The following is an 18,842-nucleotide window of genomic DNA, read 5'->3' on the forward strand; positions in this document are numbered from 1 at the left end:
TGATCTCGTTCTGCTTCAAACCACAACAACTCTCACTTTATCTTCTTTCTCTATGAGCTAGCTCACCATCTCATACATCTATCGGAGATGTAGGATTCTTGACCTCTCTTCGCCGTTCGAGCTCAGCTCCCAAAGGATCAAGCTCGCTCTCAGATCTCTCCTCGCCCTCGGAACGGACCCTCCTTCACCTCTTCCCTTGTTCCTTCCTTCCTTTGCCCCCCCCCCATCCCCTTTGTTCAACGAAGGAAGCACAAGCTACGCTAAAGGCGGAGTAGGCTATACATCCGGAGCGAACTCGCTCGTTCTCTCCCTGCCTTCCCTCCCTCCATCCACGATCACGCTCCGCTCCAACCTCAGCTCGCTCTCTTCCTTCCCTCCGTCTTCCTTCTCTCGAGCTCAGTTCTGAACGATCAAACATGGATTCTACAGTCTCTCGAGCAAGGTTCGTTCGTTCCTCCTCCTTCTCTCTTTTCGCCATCTCTCACACCAATCCTCCTTCTAATCCCTCTCCTCCCTCAGACCTCTCCCCTCCTCCTCCTCCTCCTCCCCGATCCTTCCTCCCACCCTCCAACGTCGTCTCCTCCACGTCCTCAAACCCCTCTCCCTCTTCAGCAAGGCCGTTCTACAACCTTCCTCCAAATCCAACAACAACAACCAACCAACCCCTCCCCCTTCTCCTCCAACGCCAGCTCGTTCCTCCTCGTCCTCGTCCTCCTATGCTCGCCATCAACGCTCAACAGCAGCCATCTCCCTCTCCTCCATCGGACTGGAAGAGTTCCTTTCCATTTACGGACTGGAAGGGTTGGGTTCGAGGCTGAGAAAGATGGGATTTTCGGAGTTCGAAGGGCTGAGGTGAGTTGAGGCATCCTGACTTCCGTTTCGCTCAAACGTCCTTGCTTCCTTCCTTGCCTCCCACCCCGCTCACTCCTTTCTCTTTCTTATCCTTTCCCTTATGGGTCCATTTTCTCTTCTCAGACGAGCAAATCCCTATCACCTAGCCAGACCCGCAGGGCTCACCTCTCCCTCTTCACGTCGCCAACCCCACCCTTCCTCCTCCTCCTCTCCCTCTCAATCCCAAACTGGCCTCACCGACCACGAAATCACCCACCTCTTCCTCGCTCTCAGGATGTGGGACGAGGAGATGGGGCCGGAGGGGGAGGATCTACGAACGTACCTGTGAGTTGCGTTTCCGAACGAACGAAGGAAACAACGCGTTCGGAGAGCTGACCGTCGGGGTTTCTATTTTGTTAGGGCCAAGAAAGTGGAGAGATCTGAAAGACAGGTTTTTAGGAAGGTGGTTACTAGACGGGGGAGTGCTGGGGGTGTTTAGAGGGGAGGGGAGAGAACGGAACGGAACGGATCTGCTGGAACAGGGAAAGTGGAAGGATCAAGCTTTCGGTGTGCTCGGGGTTGGGTTGGGACTGGACTGCCTTGGACTAGTTATCTACCGTAGTAGGGTTCGTACTCGTGTTGTAGTTCCTTCGTCACTGAGCGAGATGGAATGGTTCTTTCGGTTTGGATTTGGATCTGGACGCGTCGAGAGAGCGGGAAGACGACAGAACAGCGAGAGAACAGATAATTCTTTAGGTAGGGTTTGGTTGGAGCTCAAGAAAAGTAAGTGCCATCGATACTTCGTTGGTGTTGCTCGCAAGGTCGAGACCAGTGGGCTTCGAGAGAGGAGAAGACGCGTCCTCGTCCCCGTCGCTTCGCTCTCTCTCTTCCGTTCTTTCAACCTCTGAAAAGACAGACTCGCTTCGAAAATAGATTGAGATGGAGGGAAAAGTAGATAAGGGAATGGCACTCGTGGCTGGTTCAAACAAAGGATAGTGGGGTGCTAGACTCAATGAAAAGCAAAAAGAAGAAAGAGGGAGACCAGTCGATCAAATCGCGTCAACGTCCGTCCGTTCCAAGAGAAAGCAACAGCAAAGAAGTCTAGATGAAAAGGAGCGAAGAGTAGAAGTGATGCAGTAGCAGAGCGCTCAAAAAGGAGAGGGAGAGGTTAAAGTGTCCTGGGAGAGCGAGGGAAAGGAAAAAAAGGCAACAAGAACAGAGGTGTGCGAAAACGAACGAAGAGCTGAGCGAAAGGAGGGAGTGGGAAGCACGAGCATTTAAAAAAAGCAAAAGGATAGTGTAGTGAGAGTAGGGTAGGGGGAGAAAAGAGAGGGTTGGGAGGGAGGAGGGTGGGTGGTAAGGTGTCCGAGGGAGGTTCAGAGGCGGGAGGAAAGTCGTTAAGGGAAGGGGAAAGACGTGTTCGAGGGACGAAGAGGCGTTTACTTGTCGGCCTGGAGAGAAGGGAGGGAGAGCGGGAAAGTGAGTACAGGGAGGATCGAGAGAGTCACGAAAAGAAGAGGCGAAAACTCACAGGAATCGATCCGTACGTGGGAGGCAACTCCTCCTGAACCTGAGGGACCTGAGGAAGCACTCGACCTCCATCCTGGTGCTGAACCAACCCCTCGGCTCCCGATCCAGAGCCAACGTCCTCCTCGACGTCTCCAGGTCCGTTGAGGTGCATTCGGTTTCGCTCTCGCTGAGCCTCCTGCCTCTTCGCCGCCCCGGCCGTCATTCCAGCAGCACCAGCTCCCAATCCAGCAGCACCAGCGGAGAAGTTGGTCGAGTTGGAGTACGCCGACGCCGACGAAGGTCCTCGAGACATGCCTCCAGACGAAGTAGGGTTCCCGCTCGACGAGCCGTCGGTGGGCGAGAGGGCCTGAGCTCCGTAGTATCCCGCTCCTGCTCCAGCTGCTGTTCCTGCACCGAAACCGGCGGCGTTGGGAACGGGGTTGTAGCCTGAGGGAGATCCGTAGCCAGAGGATCGGTTGTTGTAGGCGTTGGCCTCAGCCATCTCGTGGGATCCGTCGTTGTAGACGTAGGGCTCGACCTGAGGAGCGGAGACGAGGTCGACCTCTCCGGTGTTGTCGACGGGACGTCCTCGATCTGGGTCGAACATGGTATCGTCGACTGAACGGGAAGGAAGAAGGGAAGGAAGGCACGTCAGTAATCGTTCCAGAAGATGACGAGGGAAGAAAGGGCGAGAAAAGATGAGGGAAAGCGGAGTAAAGCGTCGTCGTCGTCGAGCTCAGGGAAGAGAGGACTCACACTCGTCGTTGCTCCTTCCCTTCTTTCGACAGTAAAAGAACAGAGCCAAGGCGATAGCGAGCGCTCCAACGACTCCTCCGATGCTGTAGAAAGGACGGGAAACAAAGAAGTCAGGCTCCATTTGAGATGCTCTCTCCTCCCCTCAAAGCGCTGCAGGAGGTGAGAAAGAAAGGCAAAGCTCAAGACTTACGTTCCTCCCACGATAGCTCCAATGTTGGTCTTTGCTGAGGCGTTACCGACGACGACTCCAGACGAAGAGGTAGCTACTGATCCATCCGAGAGGGTGGTGAGGACGGTGCTGGAAAGGAAAGGAAGAGACGACCAACAGGGGGAGGGAGGAAGAGGAGGAGGAGCGAGGTCAGCGCTTTGCTCCTCGTTTCTGAAGCGAAAAGAAGAGGAAGACTCACACGTAGGAGATGGTCTGACCGTTGGAGACGACAGCTGCTGAGCTTGTAGCCACCGTGCCATCGCTGTTGGTGAAGGTCGAAGCGATAAAGGTTGCCGAGGTGGGCGAGGATCCAGCCGTTGTTTGGGAGGTGGCCGATTGACCTCCAGTAGTCGAGGAAGGACCAGAGGTATTGGACTGTCCGGTGGTTTGAGAGGCTGTGGTGATAGTGGAAGATGTTTCCTCCTCTGCTGTTGTAGAGGATTGCTGGGCGGGAGTGGAGGAGGAAGGAGTAGCGGAAGGAGTGGTCGAGCTTTCCTCGTCGGTAACGGGCACGGAAGCTGGTTCGAGAAAGAAGGGAGGACGAGAGAAAGTGGGAGGAGGGGGAGGAGTAGGTTCCATGTCAGATCGAGGGGGACGAGACACGAAGGGAACTCCAGGAGGGAGTCGAAGGGAAGGAATGTCGAGGGAGAGGGACGAAGGAGGAGAAAGAGGGCGAAGGAGAGAGAGACTCTCTCGATGGGAAGGGCAGGTTGGCAAGAGGAAGGAAGAAGCTACTCACGAGATGCGGATGCGGACATTGTTTTTAGTCGACTCTGGACGAGAGTCTAGGTTTGGGAAGGAAGAGGGAGGAGGAAGGAGAAGGAGTTGGTTGGGAGGGGAATCGGTGACATTGACCTTCCTCTCTCCCCTCCCTTTGATTTCGATATCTACGCAGCTCCCTCGTGGCATCCCTCCCTTTTTTTTCTTAGGGTTTTCACAGTAAGAGTTCCCTTCAGCTTGGTAGGAGGCAGATTCCTATGAAGAGTTTACACAGAGAGACTCGTCGAGATCGAGTCGAGACAGCGTCGCCATCGAGATCATTTAGTAAGAGAGCTCGCGTGAGACTGATCGCCTCACTCTCCCTCCTCCTTCGAAAAAAGCTGGAGCTTGACGATCATTTCATGGAGTCGAGGCACATTTCATTCGTTGCTTCCGTCCCTCCTTCAGCTCGAGGGAGAGTCGCTCTCCTTCTTCTTGTCGTCCCAGAAGTTCTCGAGTTGCTTCCGAGGCAGATTCTCGGGGAGTTGTTCACCAGCCAGAAGAGCCTTCGACGCGACCGAGCAGATCCGCCTGAAAGAGGCGAGAGCGACGAGAAAGGTTTGAGTCAGCTCGAGACGTGGGCAGATGAAAGAAAGGAAGAGGAAGAACTTACAGGAACCAGTCGTCAGGTAAACTCTCTCCGTCGGCGTCGAGAGCGAGAAAGTCCCGTTCCTTTGGAACGTGAGAGGAGTGAGGTTCCGACGGCATGAGAGCTGTGGCTTCGTCGTACTCGTCAACTGAGAGGGATCGAAGAAGAAGGTACAGAAAGTCAGAGGGAACTCGAGAGAAAAAGAGAAGGAAAGAGACGAACACATCGCGCCATACACAACGCTCGCGCCTGACTTCCGAGCGTTGTAGAGCTGTCGGTAGAGGAATTCACCTCCCAGCCGAGGCATCTGATTCAGAGGCCCGTCGTGAAGGTTCTTCCACTGTCGAGAGAGAGACGAAGAAAGAACTCATCAGTGAAACTTGAGATCGAACCCTCCCTTCGCTCGACGACGGGACGAACCGAGAAACCAGGGAAGACGACCGGAACGCTGCGAAGATCAAGTAGAGAGGTGGTCAGTGTCGGTCCTAAGGGAAGGTTGAAGGAGTCAGAGCAGGGTAAGGACTCACTAATCTCGCTGCTTCTTCCCCTTCGCAGCATCCCTCTCCTCGATGACCTTTTGATCCCTGCGCGTTCTGACACGGTCGTAATTATCTGCTGCTTCGGGAGTCGAGTATCTTCCTACTGCCCAAGGACTTCGGAAAGAGCGATGGTCAGCGAGACGAAGAGACTCGAGAGAAAGAGAGGAAGACGAACGAGATCGCGTCAAATTCGTCCCAGAGCTCCATGAACGTCTCGTCCGGGTCTGCGTCGTCCATGGCTGAATGCCAGTTTGCTGATAAAGGCGAGAGATCAGTAGAGTCTTCAGCCATCTTTCAGAAGTGGGGAGAGCTTACTAGGAGTCCCAGCCATCACCCAAACCCCTCCTGGAACCGACGCTCGAAGCCACTGGATGAAACGAATCAAGTTTTTCGGGTCGTGGTTCCTTCGGGCGAAGCCAAGTCCCCAGATCACGACGACAGGTCGTCCGTCTTCGTGAAGGTAGGACGGAGAGGTGAGGATCTTTTGGTCGTGAACCTGTAGCGAGCGAAGCGACGAAACGCGGAGGAAGAGATGAGTTGCACGAAACGACGAGCCGCGAGAGCTGCAGGTGCTGTCGACGAAGCGTACCATATGCTTCCAGTCAGTAATGAGATCTGCGAGATCGAAGCAGACGATCAACGAAAGGTCAGCCCTGGATCTAACGAGACGACGACGCGTCGAAACAAAACGAGATCGAACGACTCACCGGCTTCGACGTTCTCTCCCTTCACTCCACTCACATCCCACATCATCGCCCAGACCCTTCCCTCAGCCTCAGCAGATTCTCTCACTCTCAACCCAATCTCGTCCCTCTGCCTCCTCATCGAGTCGTCTCCCTTGTTGACTTGACCGAGGAATCGTTGGAGGAAAACTCCCGGAATGTCGTGTTCTCTCATCCACTTGAAATGTCGGCGAACGGTCTTAGGATGGCGAGAAGAGAAGAGTTGAGCTGGTCGACCGGTGATGGGGTTCGTGAGACCTGGGACACTGTAGAGTTGGCGAGATGCAAGGAGAGTCAGAGAGAGGAGAAGGGTGAGCGAGAGAGTTTGGAGGACGAACTCGTAGAGCTCATCTGGATCAAGTTCTCGAGTCGAAGGCCACATGTCGAAAGTGATCTTCCCTCCGTCTGTAATGGGGTGGTTTTGCCAGTGGAGCCAACTGTTGAAGAGGAAGCGAAGGAGATGTGAGCTTCGATTCGAACAAGTTGGAGAGGGAGGGAGAGCGAGATGGAAACGCACCCATGATGCTCTGATGGGACGAAAAGAAAACAAAGATCAGCGAGATGTTCCACTGAACAGATATAAAGCTGATAGGTACTTACTCGGATGTAGTGGGACTCCATCCCCAGGGCAAAAGAACCTGTTTCGAGAAGAGAAGTGTCGAAGGAGAGCTTAAGCTTCCTTCCTTTGCTCGTCCTCCTGCCTTTGCCGCAGATCTCTCACTCACCAGCCTTGGTATCCAACCATAAACTTTCCTTGGATGGTCGAAGCATCCACCCTAGCGTTTCCGGGAGGTAGAAAAGCGAGTCAGCTGCGATTGAGGGCTGTAGAGGAAAAGAAGGCGAGGCTGAAGCTCACCTCTCGACCTCCTTCTTCTTTGTTGGATCAGAACTCATGGGGTTCAGCACGATGGCGAGGATAGTGACGAAGAAGAAAGTGGCGAGGTTGTTGAAAGAGGGTAGGATCGAACGGGCCTTCGAGCTCATAGCACGAAGCTTAGAGTTTGAGAGACAAGGTGATGGTTGAGAAGTGAACAGGCTTCGATCTGGGAGGACGTCGCTGTCTCGAAAGACTTCAGATCAGGAAATTGTTCGCTGGAAGGTAGAAGTTTAGAAGTTAGAAGCCTGATATACATGATTGAACGTGCCTTAAACAAAACAACGAGACGAGAGATCGAAAGAGAGGGCCTCAGTCATGGGGACGACGCGTCCCTCCTCCCTGCTACTAGACTAATCGAACAAGGAGACTACAGACAATGTATTAAGCAAGAGAAACATGGACCAGAGAAAGAGAAGACTAGATTATATAGAAGTGCATGAGATTCTCGAACCGAGAAGAAAAGCTAATCGCTCCGCGTCGAACAAGTCCCAGTGAACGACACCCCTTCGCTCCACGATGGAGCTCCTACGATCACAACCAACACAAGCTGAGTAGTAAGAAGACTTCCTACGACGTAGCTCCACATCAAGAGGTTGAATTTCCAGAGACCTCAAGCTTGGTAGATGAGCGTCGCGACCGAAGATTGTGGGGAGAGGTCGTAATGCTGAGGACGGGATATTGCGATGGGAGCGTCCGTAAGGGAGAGGAGGGAAATCCGAGCGGTCGGAAGAGTACGATCAGGGATACGAGAGGCGATTGGGTGAGATTGGGTTTGAGGGAAGGAAGTAGGAGGGAGGGGTGGCTTGCTATTGAACGAGATCGAGGGGGGATCCTGAGCCGGAGGGAGGAGCGACGGATGAGGAAGTGACGGAGGAAGAGGAGGAAGACGAGGGTGGGTAGGTGATGAAGTAGGTTCCGACGGGAGAGATTGGAGAGCGCGAGGCTTCTTCGTCGTCCGGTCCCTCCTCGTCTTCCCGTTCCCGCTCCCGTCCCTGCTGCTGCTGTTGTCCGCTAGTGAACCGACTCGAGACGATTCCAGGAGATAGTAAAAGAAGACTGGATTGCTGCTGCTGGGGTCGAAGCGGAAGAGGGGTGTCGTCGGAGATGAGAATGTCTGGAGGACGAGGACGCGTTCTCGTCGCCGCCTTGGACGGGAAGTTGAGAGGTTGGGTGATCCAGTTCGAGTACGTCGAGAGAGTCGAAGAGCTTGGTAGGGGAGGCGCGTCGTCGGTGGAAGAGTGGTGTGATTGCTGGGACGACATGGTCGACATTCGACGAGGTCGCGTCGGAAGTGGTGCCGTCCCTCCGTCTCCTCCTTCCTCCTCTCCCTCGCTCACTGAGTCCTTCCTCCCTCCCGTAAGGCCCTCCCCATTCTCCAACCTTCCCTTGACGGGACTCCAAGCAGGTAACGCCGGCGGCCCATCCTTCTCGTCCCACTGGAAGCCCTTCGCCTCTTTCCTAAGCGACCTCTCCAAACTCCTCACCTCCGCCCTAGCTCTCAGCTCCCTCAACTCTTCCTCCTCCTTCCTCAGCTGCATCTTGATTCGGTATTCTGCTGCTCGTCGTTCTCGTTCGGCTTGGAGGAGTTCTTCTCGGGTCGCTTGGGGAGGAGGAGGGCGAGATTGACGACGAGGGAGGTCGAGGGGAGGGAGGTTGGATGAGGGATTCGAGTAGTTTGGAGGAGGCGATCCGAGCGTTGGGTTGGGAGGTTTGGGTGCTGAAGAAGAACGACGATCTCCAAAGACAAAGTTTCGGTTTGGGTAGGCTGAAGTCGACGGTGAGGAGAAGGAGGGTTGACCGTAGGAGGAAACTCGCGACCTGGGTGACCTCGATTCGCCTCGAAGAAGTCCTCCTGAGGCTCCTCCTCCTGGGACGAGACCTCCAACTAGACTTCCACCTCTATCGAAACGGATGGTGTCCTCTTCCTCGTCCTCGTCTCCCCTTTCGCCATCCTTGACGGCCTCCTCTTCGTCTCCGATGATGTGTCGAAACTGCTGTTCCTCGTCGACCCCTCCTCCTCCTACAGCGAGAGTCTCGAGCCGAACCCAGGAGTGATCCGAGTTCTTCCTCTTCTTCCAACTGGGAGGAGAAATGGCGAGCTTCTTTACGACCGAGGAGAGCCTGCTGACGGGGGAGATCGAAGAGGAGGTCGAGGAGGAGGGCTGAGGAGCGGCGTTGGATGCTGAGTTGATGTAGGACGTCCAGAGGGAGGGTCGACGTTCGTCTTGGAGCGGGAGAGGATGGAGAGGCAGGGTAAGCGGTTGAGGCATCTAAAATCCAAGAGAAGGGAGAGGATCGGTGAGCTTCAAGCAAGAAGGGTGAGAGAGAGAGAGAACGTCGAGCTCACCGTTTTCCCTTCCTTCTTTCGTTTCGTTCTGTTCCTCTTGATTGCTTGATGGTGGTGGTTGGGTTCCATATATCGCTCGCTCTTCCGTCCTCCACTCCAAATGCATCTAGGAGATGTCTAAGACATGCCTAGCGAAAGGCCGAAAAAAGAGGAAGGGAGTTGGAGGTGAAGCGTTTCCGGGAATTCCTCTGAGACCCATCGATCTCTTTTCTTATGATGAAAGGGACGCTGTCCGATCCTTCTCTTTTTCTTTGAAGATCTATGGGAGAACGAAAGAACACCATAAGACCCTGAGAAAAAGTAACTAGAACGTAGAGTAAGGTAAAGGAAGGGGAAACGCGCTCGTGTCGAGGGAGGGAAGGTTCGGTCGAGGAGACTCAGGGAGGGGAGGGACAGGAAGAGAGGACGATGCGAAGCGAAAGGAGATTCTACAACACGAGCGGGATAAACTGACGGTATGGAGAGGTACGTACGATGTTAAGCTAAGCTGGAGAGAGAGATCGTAATTATAGAGCGGGAACAGCGAGAGAAAGCGAGAGAGAAAGGCTGGACGCGTCGGATGAATGGACGAAGAGGGTTGTACAGGGAGAGGGAGAGAAATCCTTTGGCGTAAGAGGGATGCGGATGGTGTCATACGTGTGCGAGTATCGAATGGGAGGGGATCTGGCGAGAGGGAGGGAAGAGAAGAAGAAAGAACGAGGGCGTCAGTTTCGATGAGCGGAAGTCGAAGAGGAGGCGAACGGAGATACGAGGACGAACCGTGTATGGTAGGTAATATGAAGAGCTTCTCCAGTGCAGTCGTCGTCGTCTTCGTTGTTCATGCAAGGTCCGAGAAAGAGAGAGAGCCTCAGATGGTCGGTCTGTTCGAAGCGAGAACCAACGACGCGTCGTGAGTCAGTTCCGAAACGAAGAAGCGAGAGGGAAACAGCAGCGATAGAACGACTCACCTCCTGTCCATCTTTACTCCACCACCAATCACGGTCCTAACCTTCCCCTCCTCGTTCCCAGCACTCCCTCTCCTCTCCAACCTCCCCAGTCGCCAAACCGTCTGCTGCCCACCATCCCTCCTCGGCAACCCTCCAAACCCACTCTCTCCGTTCTGCTCTCCTCCCAATCCAGTCCCGATCCCACCTCCAACGAGAACACTCCCAGAGCAAGCTCTCGACCTCCTCATCTTGACTCCGTATCCAAGAGGTCCAGCGTTCTCCTCCTCGTTGAGCTTCTTCGACTCCGCTCGCTCCTCCTCGACGAACGAAGGGTCCAGCTCGAAGGGAGAGGAAGGAGGAACGAAGTCGGGGATTCGACGACCTCCTTCTCCTGGAGCATCGACGAGCCCTCCTCTCCAGGAGCTTTCGTCCACTCCGTCTCGAGTCTTCATGAGGAAGAGGTTGCCGACGACGTCGGGAGGGATTCCGATGCCGTCGTCTGCTCCGGAGAGTCGAGTGAGGGTTGCGAGGTGGGAGGTCCAGAATCCAGTGGCTCGGTGGAGGAGTCTGTGAGAGAGGGAAGGGAAAGAGAGAGAGAGAGGGAGAAGGTCAGCGACGCGTCGACGAGTGAGAGAAGCTTCCGAGCTCCGAGACCTGAGAGGACTCACTCGTCGGGACTGATGTAGAGATCCCACTTGAGGTAGTGAAGCATCTCTCGTTCCATCCTGTTGATGTCGTAGAGTTCCCATTGAGTGAAGCGAACGAAGGACGCGTTGCAGTGGCTGATGTCGCTCGTCATCTTCAACGAGAGAAGGAAGACGGCAAAGACGACTCGACAGGGCGTGTCCTTGAAGGCGGCTGATGAAGAATTGGAAGGTCGAAGAAGAAAGAAACAGCATCCGAAATCAGCTCTTTGGAAAAGAAGAAGGAGGAGGGGGGGGGGGGAGCAAAAAGGAAGAGAGAGGGACGAACATCCAGATCCCATCGTTGGATATAGCGACGCGAGTCTTTCGAGCAAGATCACGCTCGAGAGAAGAACGCAGAGCTGAAGTTCCGAAGGGGTAGAGGGAAAAAAAAAAGAGGAGCAGAGGAGGTCAGTGAGACGGAGATCGGATGCAGAAGCCAAACCAACAAACATTCCAAAAGAGAGGACTCACAGGATGGGGAGCGAGGGAGACGAGGAGAGAGAGCGTCTTGGTAACCTGCCTCTCCTGAGCCAATGCCGCTTCCGTCCTCTTCCATGCAGGGTAGCCTAGTCCCTTGGGAAGAGCTGGGATGATTATTCCTACGACCTCGCTAGCCATCGCTGGAAAAAAAAAAAAAAAAAGAGGACCAAACAACGTCAGCGGGAGCTGGCGGAGACGAGAGAAAGAAGACGGAAGACTCCACCACAAGCTTGCTTGCTGCAGCCCATCATCATGAACTCGTTCATCATCCCACGATCGTTGATGTCGAGCGAGTCGATGTTGGGAGGAGTCCATTGATCGGAGAGGAAGGAGAGGTCGCCGTGGTCGTCCTCCTTGGGTTCGAGTCCCAATCCTCCCGTTGGGACGGCTGCTGAGAGGAGGCCACCGGCGGAGCGAGGATGGGTAGGGACGTCAGGAGAGATGGGAGGAGAAGGAGGGAGCATGTGGACATCCTTGGTGGTGGTGGAGGTGAGGCGAAGAGGGGCGAGGGAGGAGGAGGAGGACGAAGAAGGGAGGGAAGCGAAGAGGAGGGATTTGAGGGAGGAAGCTGGAGAGGGAGGGAGTTCGGTACGAGCGTGGAGGCGAGGATCCATGGCGGTTGAAGAAGAAGAAGGAGGAGGGATTAGAAGTGAGGCGGTGGGAGTTGGTGGCGAGAAAGAAAGGAAGGGAGGGAGGGAGGTTTGGTTCAGAGGAGAGAAAGGGGGAAAAGAGTGGTTATTAAGTTGATGACCTCGCCGAAGATGAGTCGGATCTCGGAAGTAGGACAGAGGTATAGTAGCTAGAAGGAAGGAGATAGAGGAGATGGTGATGAGAGTTGGGAGAGAAGAGAGGAAGAGGGAAGGGAGAAAGAAGAGGAAGAAGAAGAGCGTAGGGGAGGGTCAGAGGGATTAGATCAATACAAACTCCTGATGGTGTCCCTCCAGGGAGGAGGAGGGATCGAGGATTTCAGGGTCTCGTTACAACCTCAGCTCTCCAGCTGTAAAAGAGGGCAAGAACCGTCAAGAAAGTTAGCAGCGTTTGAAAGGGAAGGAGGAGGGGATGCTGGTGGTTCGAAGGGAGCTCGAACGAAGCTCGTCGAGCTCGTCAAAGGAGGCGGAGTTTGAAGATACATAGAACGGTTGCTACGGGACTCGCTTTCGGCTCTTCTCGTAGAATTTAGAGGAAATTGTAGTCCTCATAGCCCTCTGAGACGAAATCGGCGAAAACAAGGAGAAAGGGAGGAGAAAAACTGGCGAACGAAAAGTAACGTCGACCAAATTGAGGGCGACGGGCGCGTCGCGAACGAGTCAAGTCGAGCGTCGACTACGAGGACGGGGACGGGGACCTTCAATAGTTCTACAAACGCGTTCATCGAGGCTCCAGAAAAGTTCTCTGAGAGCCTGCCTGAGGTTGAAGCAAGAGGAAGCAACAGAGAGAGCCATGGCTCGGTTTGAAGTCCGTCTCTCCTTCGTTGCTGCCTGACACGCTGCTCTCGCTCTGCTTCACCCTTCGCTTTAAAAAATTACAGCGAGAGCAGAAGAGGGCGGTCTCTAGATCCATAGCTATTTACACCGTTTCACACGATCAATCTGCAGAAGGAGACGGAGAGAACGAGAGGGAAAAAACGCTCAAAAGCGTCCGTTCACCTCTGTTGTGAACCCGGAAAATTTGTTTTTTTTTCTCTGGCCCTCTTCCGAGCCTCGTCTCTCAGCTCGAGGAAAAGTTTCCGTCCCAACCGACGAGTGGGCCTCGTCCGCTCTCCCTTATCGGTAACAGTGCGAAAATGAAGAAAGGGAGGGAAGGGAGCAGAAATTGCTTCCCGCAACGCCGCTTGGCCAGATTTTCATGTTCAAGGTGCTTCGTCAACCCCTTTCATTTTTTTCTGTCCCTTCGTTTGTGCTCAGCGTTTCCTCCTCTTTGTGAGAAGATTTTTATAGCGAGACGAGTAGCGAGAGCCCAAGTAGTTGATGATGAGCGCGGGGAGAAGATCGGCCCTTGACGTTTTGCCAAACATTGGATATTGAAGAAACCGAGAGCGAAGAAAACGCCTCCTGGAAATCGCTGGCCTTTCAAGCCTCTCTTTGAAGTCTCTCTCTCCCTCTCCCCCCTCCAACTCTCTCTCTCTCTCTCCTTCCTCCTCCTCCTCCTTCTCCTCCTCCCCTCCCCCTCCCCTTCCCCTTTCCCTCCCCCTTCCCCCTTCTTTCTTCTTCCTCTCTTCCTCCCCGGGGCATGCCCTCGTCGTCAAGTTCACTGTCCAACCCTCAACCTCGTGAAAACCGGCATCCTTATTCTTCCTCGAATAACCCCCATCAGCACACCCACCTCCCCTCTTCAGCCTCCATCCATCGCCAACCACCTCCTTCGACCTCTTCTTCTTCTTCCCAGCAACCTCAACCTCTCGTCCAACCACCTCTCGGTATGCCTTCCAATGGATCAGGAGGAGGAGGAGGCGGAGGACTCGTGCCAGCGAACGATGGAGGTCGTGGAGTGGGTCCCATTCAAGCTCTCTCTCAAGCGAACGAACAGACTTGGTTGCTCATGGGTAAGTCCTCAGATTTCTCATCTTTCTTTGTATACATCCTTCTCTCTCTCGTCTGTATGGGGGTTGGGTTGAATGAAGGTCGAGTGAAGGAGGCGGCAGAGGAAGAAGGAGAAAGGGAAGAACCGCTACGGTGGGTTTCTTCGCCGCCGAAGGAGGTTGTGCAAAAGAGGAGCCAACAGGGATTCGTATCTCACGAGGACACACACCCCCCGTCGTGTTTGGTTCAGGAGCGAGGAACGCGCATTTAGTCGCTCGCCGAAGAGGGGAGCGGGGAGCTTGGGGTCGCTTACAAGAGCCGATCTTTCCTTCCCTTCGTCGTTTCTGATATGCGACCAAGACGGAAGGAGGGAAGGTCGGAAGGGAGCGAAGAAGGAAGAGTAGTTCCGACATCCGGCTTGGGCGGGGGACGAAGAGGGCAGCGCTCGAAGGAGAGACATCCCACCGGTGCTTCTCCTTCTTCCTCTCCCTTTCTCCTCTTCTCTCTCCGCCCTTCCGTTCTTCCTTCCTCTTCCTTCTTCTTATCTCCTCTCTCCCTCAGTCGTACAACTGCCACACTGCCTCGTCGGGACACGACTCGTCCCCAGAGGCTGGCCCTTCAACCTTCCCGCTTCAACTTTTCCGTGCCTTCATTGTCGATCGTTCGAAACTCTGAACTGATTCCAACCTCTCTTGTTTTTGCTTCCCTTTGTCCCACCCACCTTCCCCTTCCTCCCTTCCCTCGCCATCAATCTCCCTCACCAACAAACCTTCCCTCCCTTCCCCATCACCTACCTATGCTTTCCTCTCGTCACTTTCTCAATCAACAGGCGCTGTAGCAGAGCAATTCTCCGACTTCGACCGAGCTCTGGCAGCGTACGAGCATGCTCTTCGACACAACCCTCAGAGCGTCAGTGCTCTCACTCAGGTCGCTGGGATCGCTCGAGCGAAGGAGGATTTCCCCAAGGTACGTCTCCATCTTCACTCTCACGTCAAGCTGAGTCGAGTAGGGTTGGAGGGGAGAACAGGACGATGGGTCGGAAGGTTCGAAGGGGACCGAGGAGATCGTCGACTGACAGGACTCGTTTCTTCTGTTTACCTCGCTTGACATCGACCCTTAAGGCCATCGAGTTCTTCCAGAGAGTCCTCAACATCACTCAGGACAACGGAGAGATCTGGGGAGCTCTGGGTGAGTTTTTCTTCAGCTTCAAAGTCCTTCCTCAGCCCTCTTCGGCTCCGTCTGACTAATCATTCTTCGTTTCCTCTTCTTTCCTTCCTCCTGTTCTCAGGTCACTGCTACCTCATGATGGACGATCTGCAGAAAGCCTACACTGCCTACCAACAAGCTCTGTATCATCTCCCGAACCCCAAGGTCCGTTTCCGTCTCTTTCTTTCGTGATTTCGCGTTGCCCTCCAAGCTGCGTCGAAACGACCGTCGCGGTTGAGCTGACCTTCGTCCTTTTATACAGGAGCCAAAGCTTTGGTACGGCATCGGAATCCTCTACGATAGATATGGAAGCTTGGAGCATGCAGAGGAGGCTTTCAGCAGTGTGTTGCGGATGGAACCAGGTGAGTTTTCGTTCCTCCTCTCCCGTTTCGTCTTCCTCGTCTCGAAAGGAGTCCTATCTTTGGAGCTGATCGATTACTTTCTCCTTGGATCTACCAGACTTCGACAAGGGAAACGAGATCTACTTCCGACTCGGCATCATCTACAAGCAGCAGCACAAGTACTCGAACTCGCTCGACGTGAGTTCTCGGAACAACTCCTCTCGTTCGAGACGCGTTTTTTTTCGAATCGACTGTCACTGACTTCTCATTTTTCTATATTTACGTCGCTCTCCAGTGCTTCAAATTCATTCTTAAGAACCCTCCTCGTCCTCTCACCGAGATCGACATCTGGTTTCAAGTCGGACACGTCCACGAGCAGCAAAAAGAGGTCAGTCGTCTTTTCCTCCCTCTCTTGCCTTCCTCGTCGTCAGGTATTGACTCTTTTCGTCCTTCTTCCCTTCGATTGGTGCTTTCTAGTGGGGTCTCGCCAAGGAAGCCTACGAACGAGTCCTCCAGGAGAACCCAGAACACTCGAAAGTCCTTCAACAACTCGGTTGGCTCTACCATCAACGAGAAGCTCCCTTCGCCAACCAGGAGATGGCTATCTCGTACCTCACGAAGAGTTTGGAGTCAGGTTCGTCGTTCTCTCTCGAACCTCGTCTACTCTTTTCGCTCCAAGCTGATCTCGTCTCGTTCTTCTCGTTTTTCTCTTCAGACGGAACCGACGCTCAGAGCTGGTACCTCCTCGGACGAGCCTTCATGGCAGGTCAACGCTACAACAAGGCCTACGAAGCCTATCAGCAAGCCGTCTACCGAGATGGTCGAAACCCTACCTTCTGGTGCTCGATCGGAGTCCTCTACTTCCAAATCAACCAATACCGAGACGCTCTCGACGCGTACTCTCGAGCGATTCGACTCAACCCTTACATCTCCGAAGTCTGGTTCGACCTGGGATCCCTCTACGAGTCGTGCAACAACCAGATCGCCGACGCCATCGACGCCTACGGACGAGCTCTCGATCTCGACCCTCAGAACCCGACGATCAAGACGAGGTTGAGCTTGCTCAGGAACCTTCAGCAGAACGGAGGACCAGCTCCCACTCCTCCCGTCCCGAGAGACGTCCATCCTACGGCCTACGCCAGCTCAGGACCTCCCAGTCAACTCGGAGGAGGAGGAGGACCTCCCGGACCTGGTCAGAACCAGGAGCAGCCGTTCCCTTCAGGACCTCCCTCGCATCTTCTCGACCAGCACCAGCAGCAGCAGCAGCACGCGAAGGGACCTCCTCCGCCCATGTCTGGAGGACCTTCTCAACCAGGAGGCTACCATTCTTCCTCGTCCATCCCTCCTCCTCACGGTCGACCAGGATCTCCGCCAGGAGCCTACCGAGGAGGAACCCTTCCTCCAACCGCCAACGTCGGGCTCGCTCCCATGGACGTCGATCGAGGAGGACCTTCGTCGTCGAGCTCGATTCCTCCCTACGGAGCTGGAGGACTCGGTTTGCCTCCTGGCGCTCCCTCCAACGCCGCTCGATCCTCGGCACCTTCCGCTCGAGGAGGTCCAGCTACCTTCGACGGTCCTCGAGGATCAGGCCAACCCTCTCCTCGAAGCCGTCATCCCGACTCCTACCCTCCTCCTCCTCCTCCTCCCGCTTCAACTCAACACCAAGCTCCCGCCTACAACAACCCTTACCCTCCCTACATCCAAGGAAACTCGGGACCTCCCCACCACGCCTACGGAACGGAACGAGGTGGTCCTCCTCCTCCTGGGTCGAGAGACATGGATTGGGAGCGATCAGCAGCGGCAGCGGCAGCTTCGGGAAGGGAGAAGCCAGCCTCGAACGGAGGCTACCCAGGACGAGGATCTCCTTTCGAACCTCGACGAGGATCGGACGAGTCGTCGCAAGGTCGTCGACCAGCAGAGCAGGGAGGTCGACGAGGATCAGGAGAAGCCGAGACGTTCGCTCGAGAACAGGAACGACTTCGAGGAGCTCAACCTGCTGGAGCCTGGGATCCGAGGAACGGTGCTCCTCCTCCTGGGAGGTACCAGCCTCCCGAGAGCGACGAGGAGAGGGGAGGAGGGAATGGGAACGGGAACGGACCTCCCTCTGCAAAGAAGAAGAGGAGCAGCGGTCAAGGAACACCGTCAGCGTCGTCGTCGAAACCCGAGGACAAGCTCAAGAGGAGGACTCCCAAACCCAACGTTCTCCCTGGTCACACCTCGTCCAAGGATCGAAAAGCTCCCATCCCCGGTCGACCCACCGGACCCGGTCAATCTCCTCCTTCTCGCTCGACATGGCCTAACGACGGATCCCCAGCTCCCTCCGAAGGTTCGGTCAGCACTCCCTCCGCTGCCGCTCCTCTTCCCACGACGGTCTCTCGGTTCGTCGACGACAACTACGACGACGACGATGGAGTGAGCTCGGACGCTGGAGGAGCCGCCGATCTGTTGATGGGTCTCGCAGGAGGATTCTCGTTCGAACGAGGACCACCACCCGTCGCCGCTCCCACTCCTGCTTCCCGCCTTGCTCCTCCTCCTCCTCCTCCCCCCTCTACCTCCGGAGGATCCAACGGAACCTCCAGCACCTTCCCTACCGCTTCAACAGCTCCTCCTCTCTTCCCCATGCCCTCAGCAACAGCCAACCTCCCCGCTCCTCCTCCTCCTCCCGCTCACTCTTCGAGAAGTCCCTCCGCTCAAGCTCAACCTCCAACTCCCAAGGTCGCGGCTCCCTCTCCCTCCTCGGCAGCTGCTCCACCAGTCGTCTCCCCTCCCTCAGCTGCTCCCACGGAACCCACCGCCGACTCGGCTACCAACCCTCTCAAACGTCCTTCGAACGTCGTCGAAGCGATGGAGGGAGTCGAAGATTCGTCGTCGAACAAGAAGCAACGCGTCGAGGAACCTCCCGCCGTCGTCGCTCCGGAGAGACTCGTCGAAGCTGAACCGGAACCATCAGTCAAGAAGGAACCTTCGCCTCCGGCTCCTGTTCCTGCGCCAACTCCCGTCGAACCAGTCGTCCCAGCAGCCGTAGCAGAAGAGCCAGTCGTCCCAGCCGTCGTCGTCGCGTCGTCGGAACCCCCTGCCTCCTCGTCACCCAAAAAGACCAGCCCTGCTCCTCCGACACCAGCAGCGGCTTCCACCGACGAGGCACCATCAGCTCCAGTCGTCGAGGAAGAGGCTTCCGCGCCGTCGACAACGAATGGAAAGGAGGCGACTCCTGCCGTCGAGGCTCCAGAGGTCGAGGAAGGAGAGGTCGTGGTTTCGGTGGTGAAGGAAGAGCCAGAAGTGGCTGTGGTAGAAGGAGAGGACGTTGTGATGGCTGAGGAGGAGAGCCAAGCTGCTACTGTTACGGTCTAGCTAGCACTTGGTGTAGTCAGTGGTCTAGTAGTTGGGGTTCGCTTTCTTCAATTGCGTTCGTTCGTTTGCCCTTGTTTTCTGGCTCTCTCTTTCCTCCTACCTACTTGTTCGTCTTCGGGATACAGTTCGTTTCATCTATGCTTTCTTCTTCTTCGTGTGACGATATCGTTATACCTTATGGCAACTTTTCCTTTCT

General features: G+C 55.2%; 6 protein-coding genes across 6 annotated transcripts; 3 read left to right on the forward strand and 3 right to left on the reverse strand.

The window, feature by feature from the left end:
• Window positions 1-416: 416 nt before the first annotated feature.
• On the forward strand, window positions 417-1,330 carry BDY24DRAFT_412337 (uncharacterized protein; the record flags this gene model as incomplete). Its single annotated transcript, XM_076643043.1, has 4 exons — window positions 417-442; window positions 520-852; window positions 976-1,176; window positions 1,252-1,330. 4 exons carry the CDS (start codon window positions 417-419, stop codon window positions 1,328-1,330), a joined length of 639 nt encoding a protein of 212 aa, XP_076500016.1.
• Window positions 1,331-2,017: 687 nt separating this feature from the next.
• BDY24DRAFT_205579 (uncharacterized protein) lies at window positions 2,018-4,141 on the reverse strand. The gene is made up of 5 exons (XM_076636484.1): window positions 3,504-4,141; window positions 3,287-3,394; window positions 3,097-3,179; window positions 2,363-2,958; window positions 2,018-2,282 (listed from the first exon to the last, which is right to left on the reverse strand). The coding sequence occupies exons 1-5, from the start codon at window positions 3,881-3,883 to the stop codon at window positions 2,271-2,273; spliced, it is 1,179 nt and encodes a 392-aa protein (XP_076500017.1). The 5' UTR covers window positions 3,884-4,141; the 3' UTR covers window positions 2,018-2,270.
• A 326-nt stretch (window positions 4,142-4,467) lies between these two features.
• On the reverse strand, window positions 4,468-6,897 carry BDY24DRAFT_412339 (glycoside hydrolase family 71/99-like protein; the record flags this gene model as incomplete). The annotated part of the gene is made up of 14 exons (XM_076643044.1): window positions 4,468-4,594; window positions 4,677-4,800; window positions 4,875-4,992; window positions 5,073-5,100; window positions 5,180-5,305; window positions 5,367-5,445; window positions 5,507-5,687; window positions 5,781-5,806; window positions 5,899-6,179; window positions 6,252-6,350; window positions 6,431-6,440; window positions 6,514-6,551; window positions 6,639-6,689; window positions 6,770-6,897. 14 exons carry the CDS (start codon window positions 6,895-6,897, stop codon window positions 4,468-4,470), a joined length of 1,416 nt encoding a protein of 471 aa, XP_076500018.1.
• Window positions 6,898-7,413: 516 nt separating this feature from the next.
• On the reverse strand, window positions 7,414-9,294 carry BDY24DRAFT_205602 (uncharacterized protein). The gene is made up of 2 exons (XM_076636485.1): window positions 9,138-9,294; window positions 7,414-9,060 (listed from the first exon to the last, which is right to left on the reverse strand). Exons 1-2 carry the CDS (start codon window positions 9,204-9,206, stop codon window positions 7,597-7,599), a joined length of 1,533 nt encoding a protein of 510 aa, XP_076500019.1. The 5' UTR covers window positions 9,207-9,294; the 3' UTR covers window positions 7,414-7,596.
• A 133-nt stretch (window positions 9,295-9,427) lies between these two features.
• BDY24DRAFT_378458 (uncharacterized protein) lies at window positions 9,428-11,172 on the forward strand. The gene is made up of 5 exons (XM_076638933.1): window positions 9,428-9,800; window positions 9,897-9,997; window positions 10,085-10,630; window positions 10,732-10,921; window positions 11,036-11,172. The coding sequence occupies exons 1-4, from the start codon at window positions 9,701-9,703 to the stop codon at window positions 10,747-10,749; spliced, it is 765 nt and encodes a 254-aa protein (XP_076500020.1). The 5' UTR covers window positions 9,428-9,700; the 3' UTR covers window positions 10,750-10,921; window positions 11,036-11,172.
• Window positions 11,173-13,384: 2,212 nt separating this feature from the next.
• BDY24DRAFT_378461 (uncharacterized protein) lies at window positions 13,385-18,841 on the forward strand. Its single transcript, XM_076638934.1, has 8 exons — window positions 13,385-13,771; window positions 14,578-14,714; window positions 14,870-14,936; window positions 15,037-15,119; window positions 15,217-15,316; window positions 15,414-15,493; window positions 15,591-15,683; window positions 15,773-18,841. Exons 1-8 carry the CDS (start codon window positions 13,459-13,461, stop codon window positions 18,644-18,646), a joined length of 3,747 nt encoding a protein of 1,248 aa, XP_076500021.1. The 5' UTR covers window positions 13,385-13,458; the 3' UTR covers window positions 18,647-18,841.
• Window position 18,842: the final 1 nt, after the last annotated feature.

The sequence above is a fragment of the Mrakia frigida genome (genome assembly GCF_051309035.1).
Source record: "Mrakia frigida strain ATCC 22029 unplaced genomic scaffold BDY24scaffold_4, whole genome shotgun sequence".
In the NCBI taxonomy this organism is placed as follows: domain Eukaryota; kingdom Fungi; phylum Basidiomycota; class Tremellomycetes; order Cystofilobasidiales; family Mrakiaceae; genus Mrakia; species Mrakia frigida.

What these genes read in the sequence shown, in the direction of transcription:
- BDY24DRAFT_378458 (XM_076638933.1), top strand. Translation starts at nt 9,701, where the DNA reads ATGGACGAAGAGGGTTGTACAGGGAGAGGGAGAGAAATCCTTTGGCGT. An exon ending in AGTATCGAATGGGAGGGGAT is followed by an intron (nt 9,801 to 9,896) that starts CTGGCGAGAGGG and finishes ACGAGGACGAAC; the next exon opens with CGTGTATGGTAGGTAATATG. An exon ending in GAGAGCCTCAGATGGTCGGT is followed by an intron (nt 9,998 to 10,084) that starts CTGTTCGAAGCG and finishes AGAACGACTCAC; the next exon opens with CTCCTGTCCATCTTTACTCC.
- BDY24DRAFT_205602 (XM_076636485.1), bottom strand. Translation starts at nt 9,206, where the DNA reads ATGGAACCCAACCACCACCATCAAGCAATCAAGAGGAACAGAACGAAA. An exon ending in GAAAGAAGGAAGGGAAAACG is followed by an intron (nt 9,061 to 9,137) that starts GTGAGCTCGACG and finishes CTTGGATTTTAG; the next exon opens with ATGCCTCAACCGCTTACCCT.
- BDY24DRAFT_205579 (XM_076636484.1), bottom strand. Translation starts at nt 3,883, where the DNA reads ATGGAACCTACTCCTCCCCCTCCTCCCACTTTCTCTCGTCCTCCCTTC. An exon ending in GGAGCTATCGTGGGAGGAAC is followed by an intron (nt 3,180 to 3,286) that starts GTAAGTCTTGAG and finishes TCCTTTCTACAG; the next exon opens with CATCGGAGGAGTCGTTGGAG. An exon ending in GGGAAGGAGCAACGACGAGT is followed by an intron (nt 2,959 to 3,096) that starts GTGAGTCCTCTC and finishes CTTCCCGTTCAG; the next exon opens with TCGACGATACCATGTTCGAC.
- BDY24DRAFT_378461 (XM_076638934.1), top strand. Translation starts at nt 13,459, where the DNA reads ATGCCCTCGTCGTCAAGTTCACTGTCCAACCCTCAACCTCGTGAAAAC. An exon ending in TGTGTTGCGGATGGAACCAG is followed by an intron (nt 15,317 to 15,413) that starts GTGAGTTTTCGT and finishes TGGATCTACCAG; the next exon opens with ACTTCGACAAGGGAAACGAG. An exon ending in AGTACTCGAACTCGCTCGAC is followed by an intron (nt 15,494 to 15,590) that starts GTGAGTTCTCGG and finishes GTCGCTCTCCAG; the next exon opens with TGCTTCAAATTCATTCTTAA.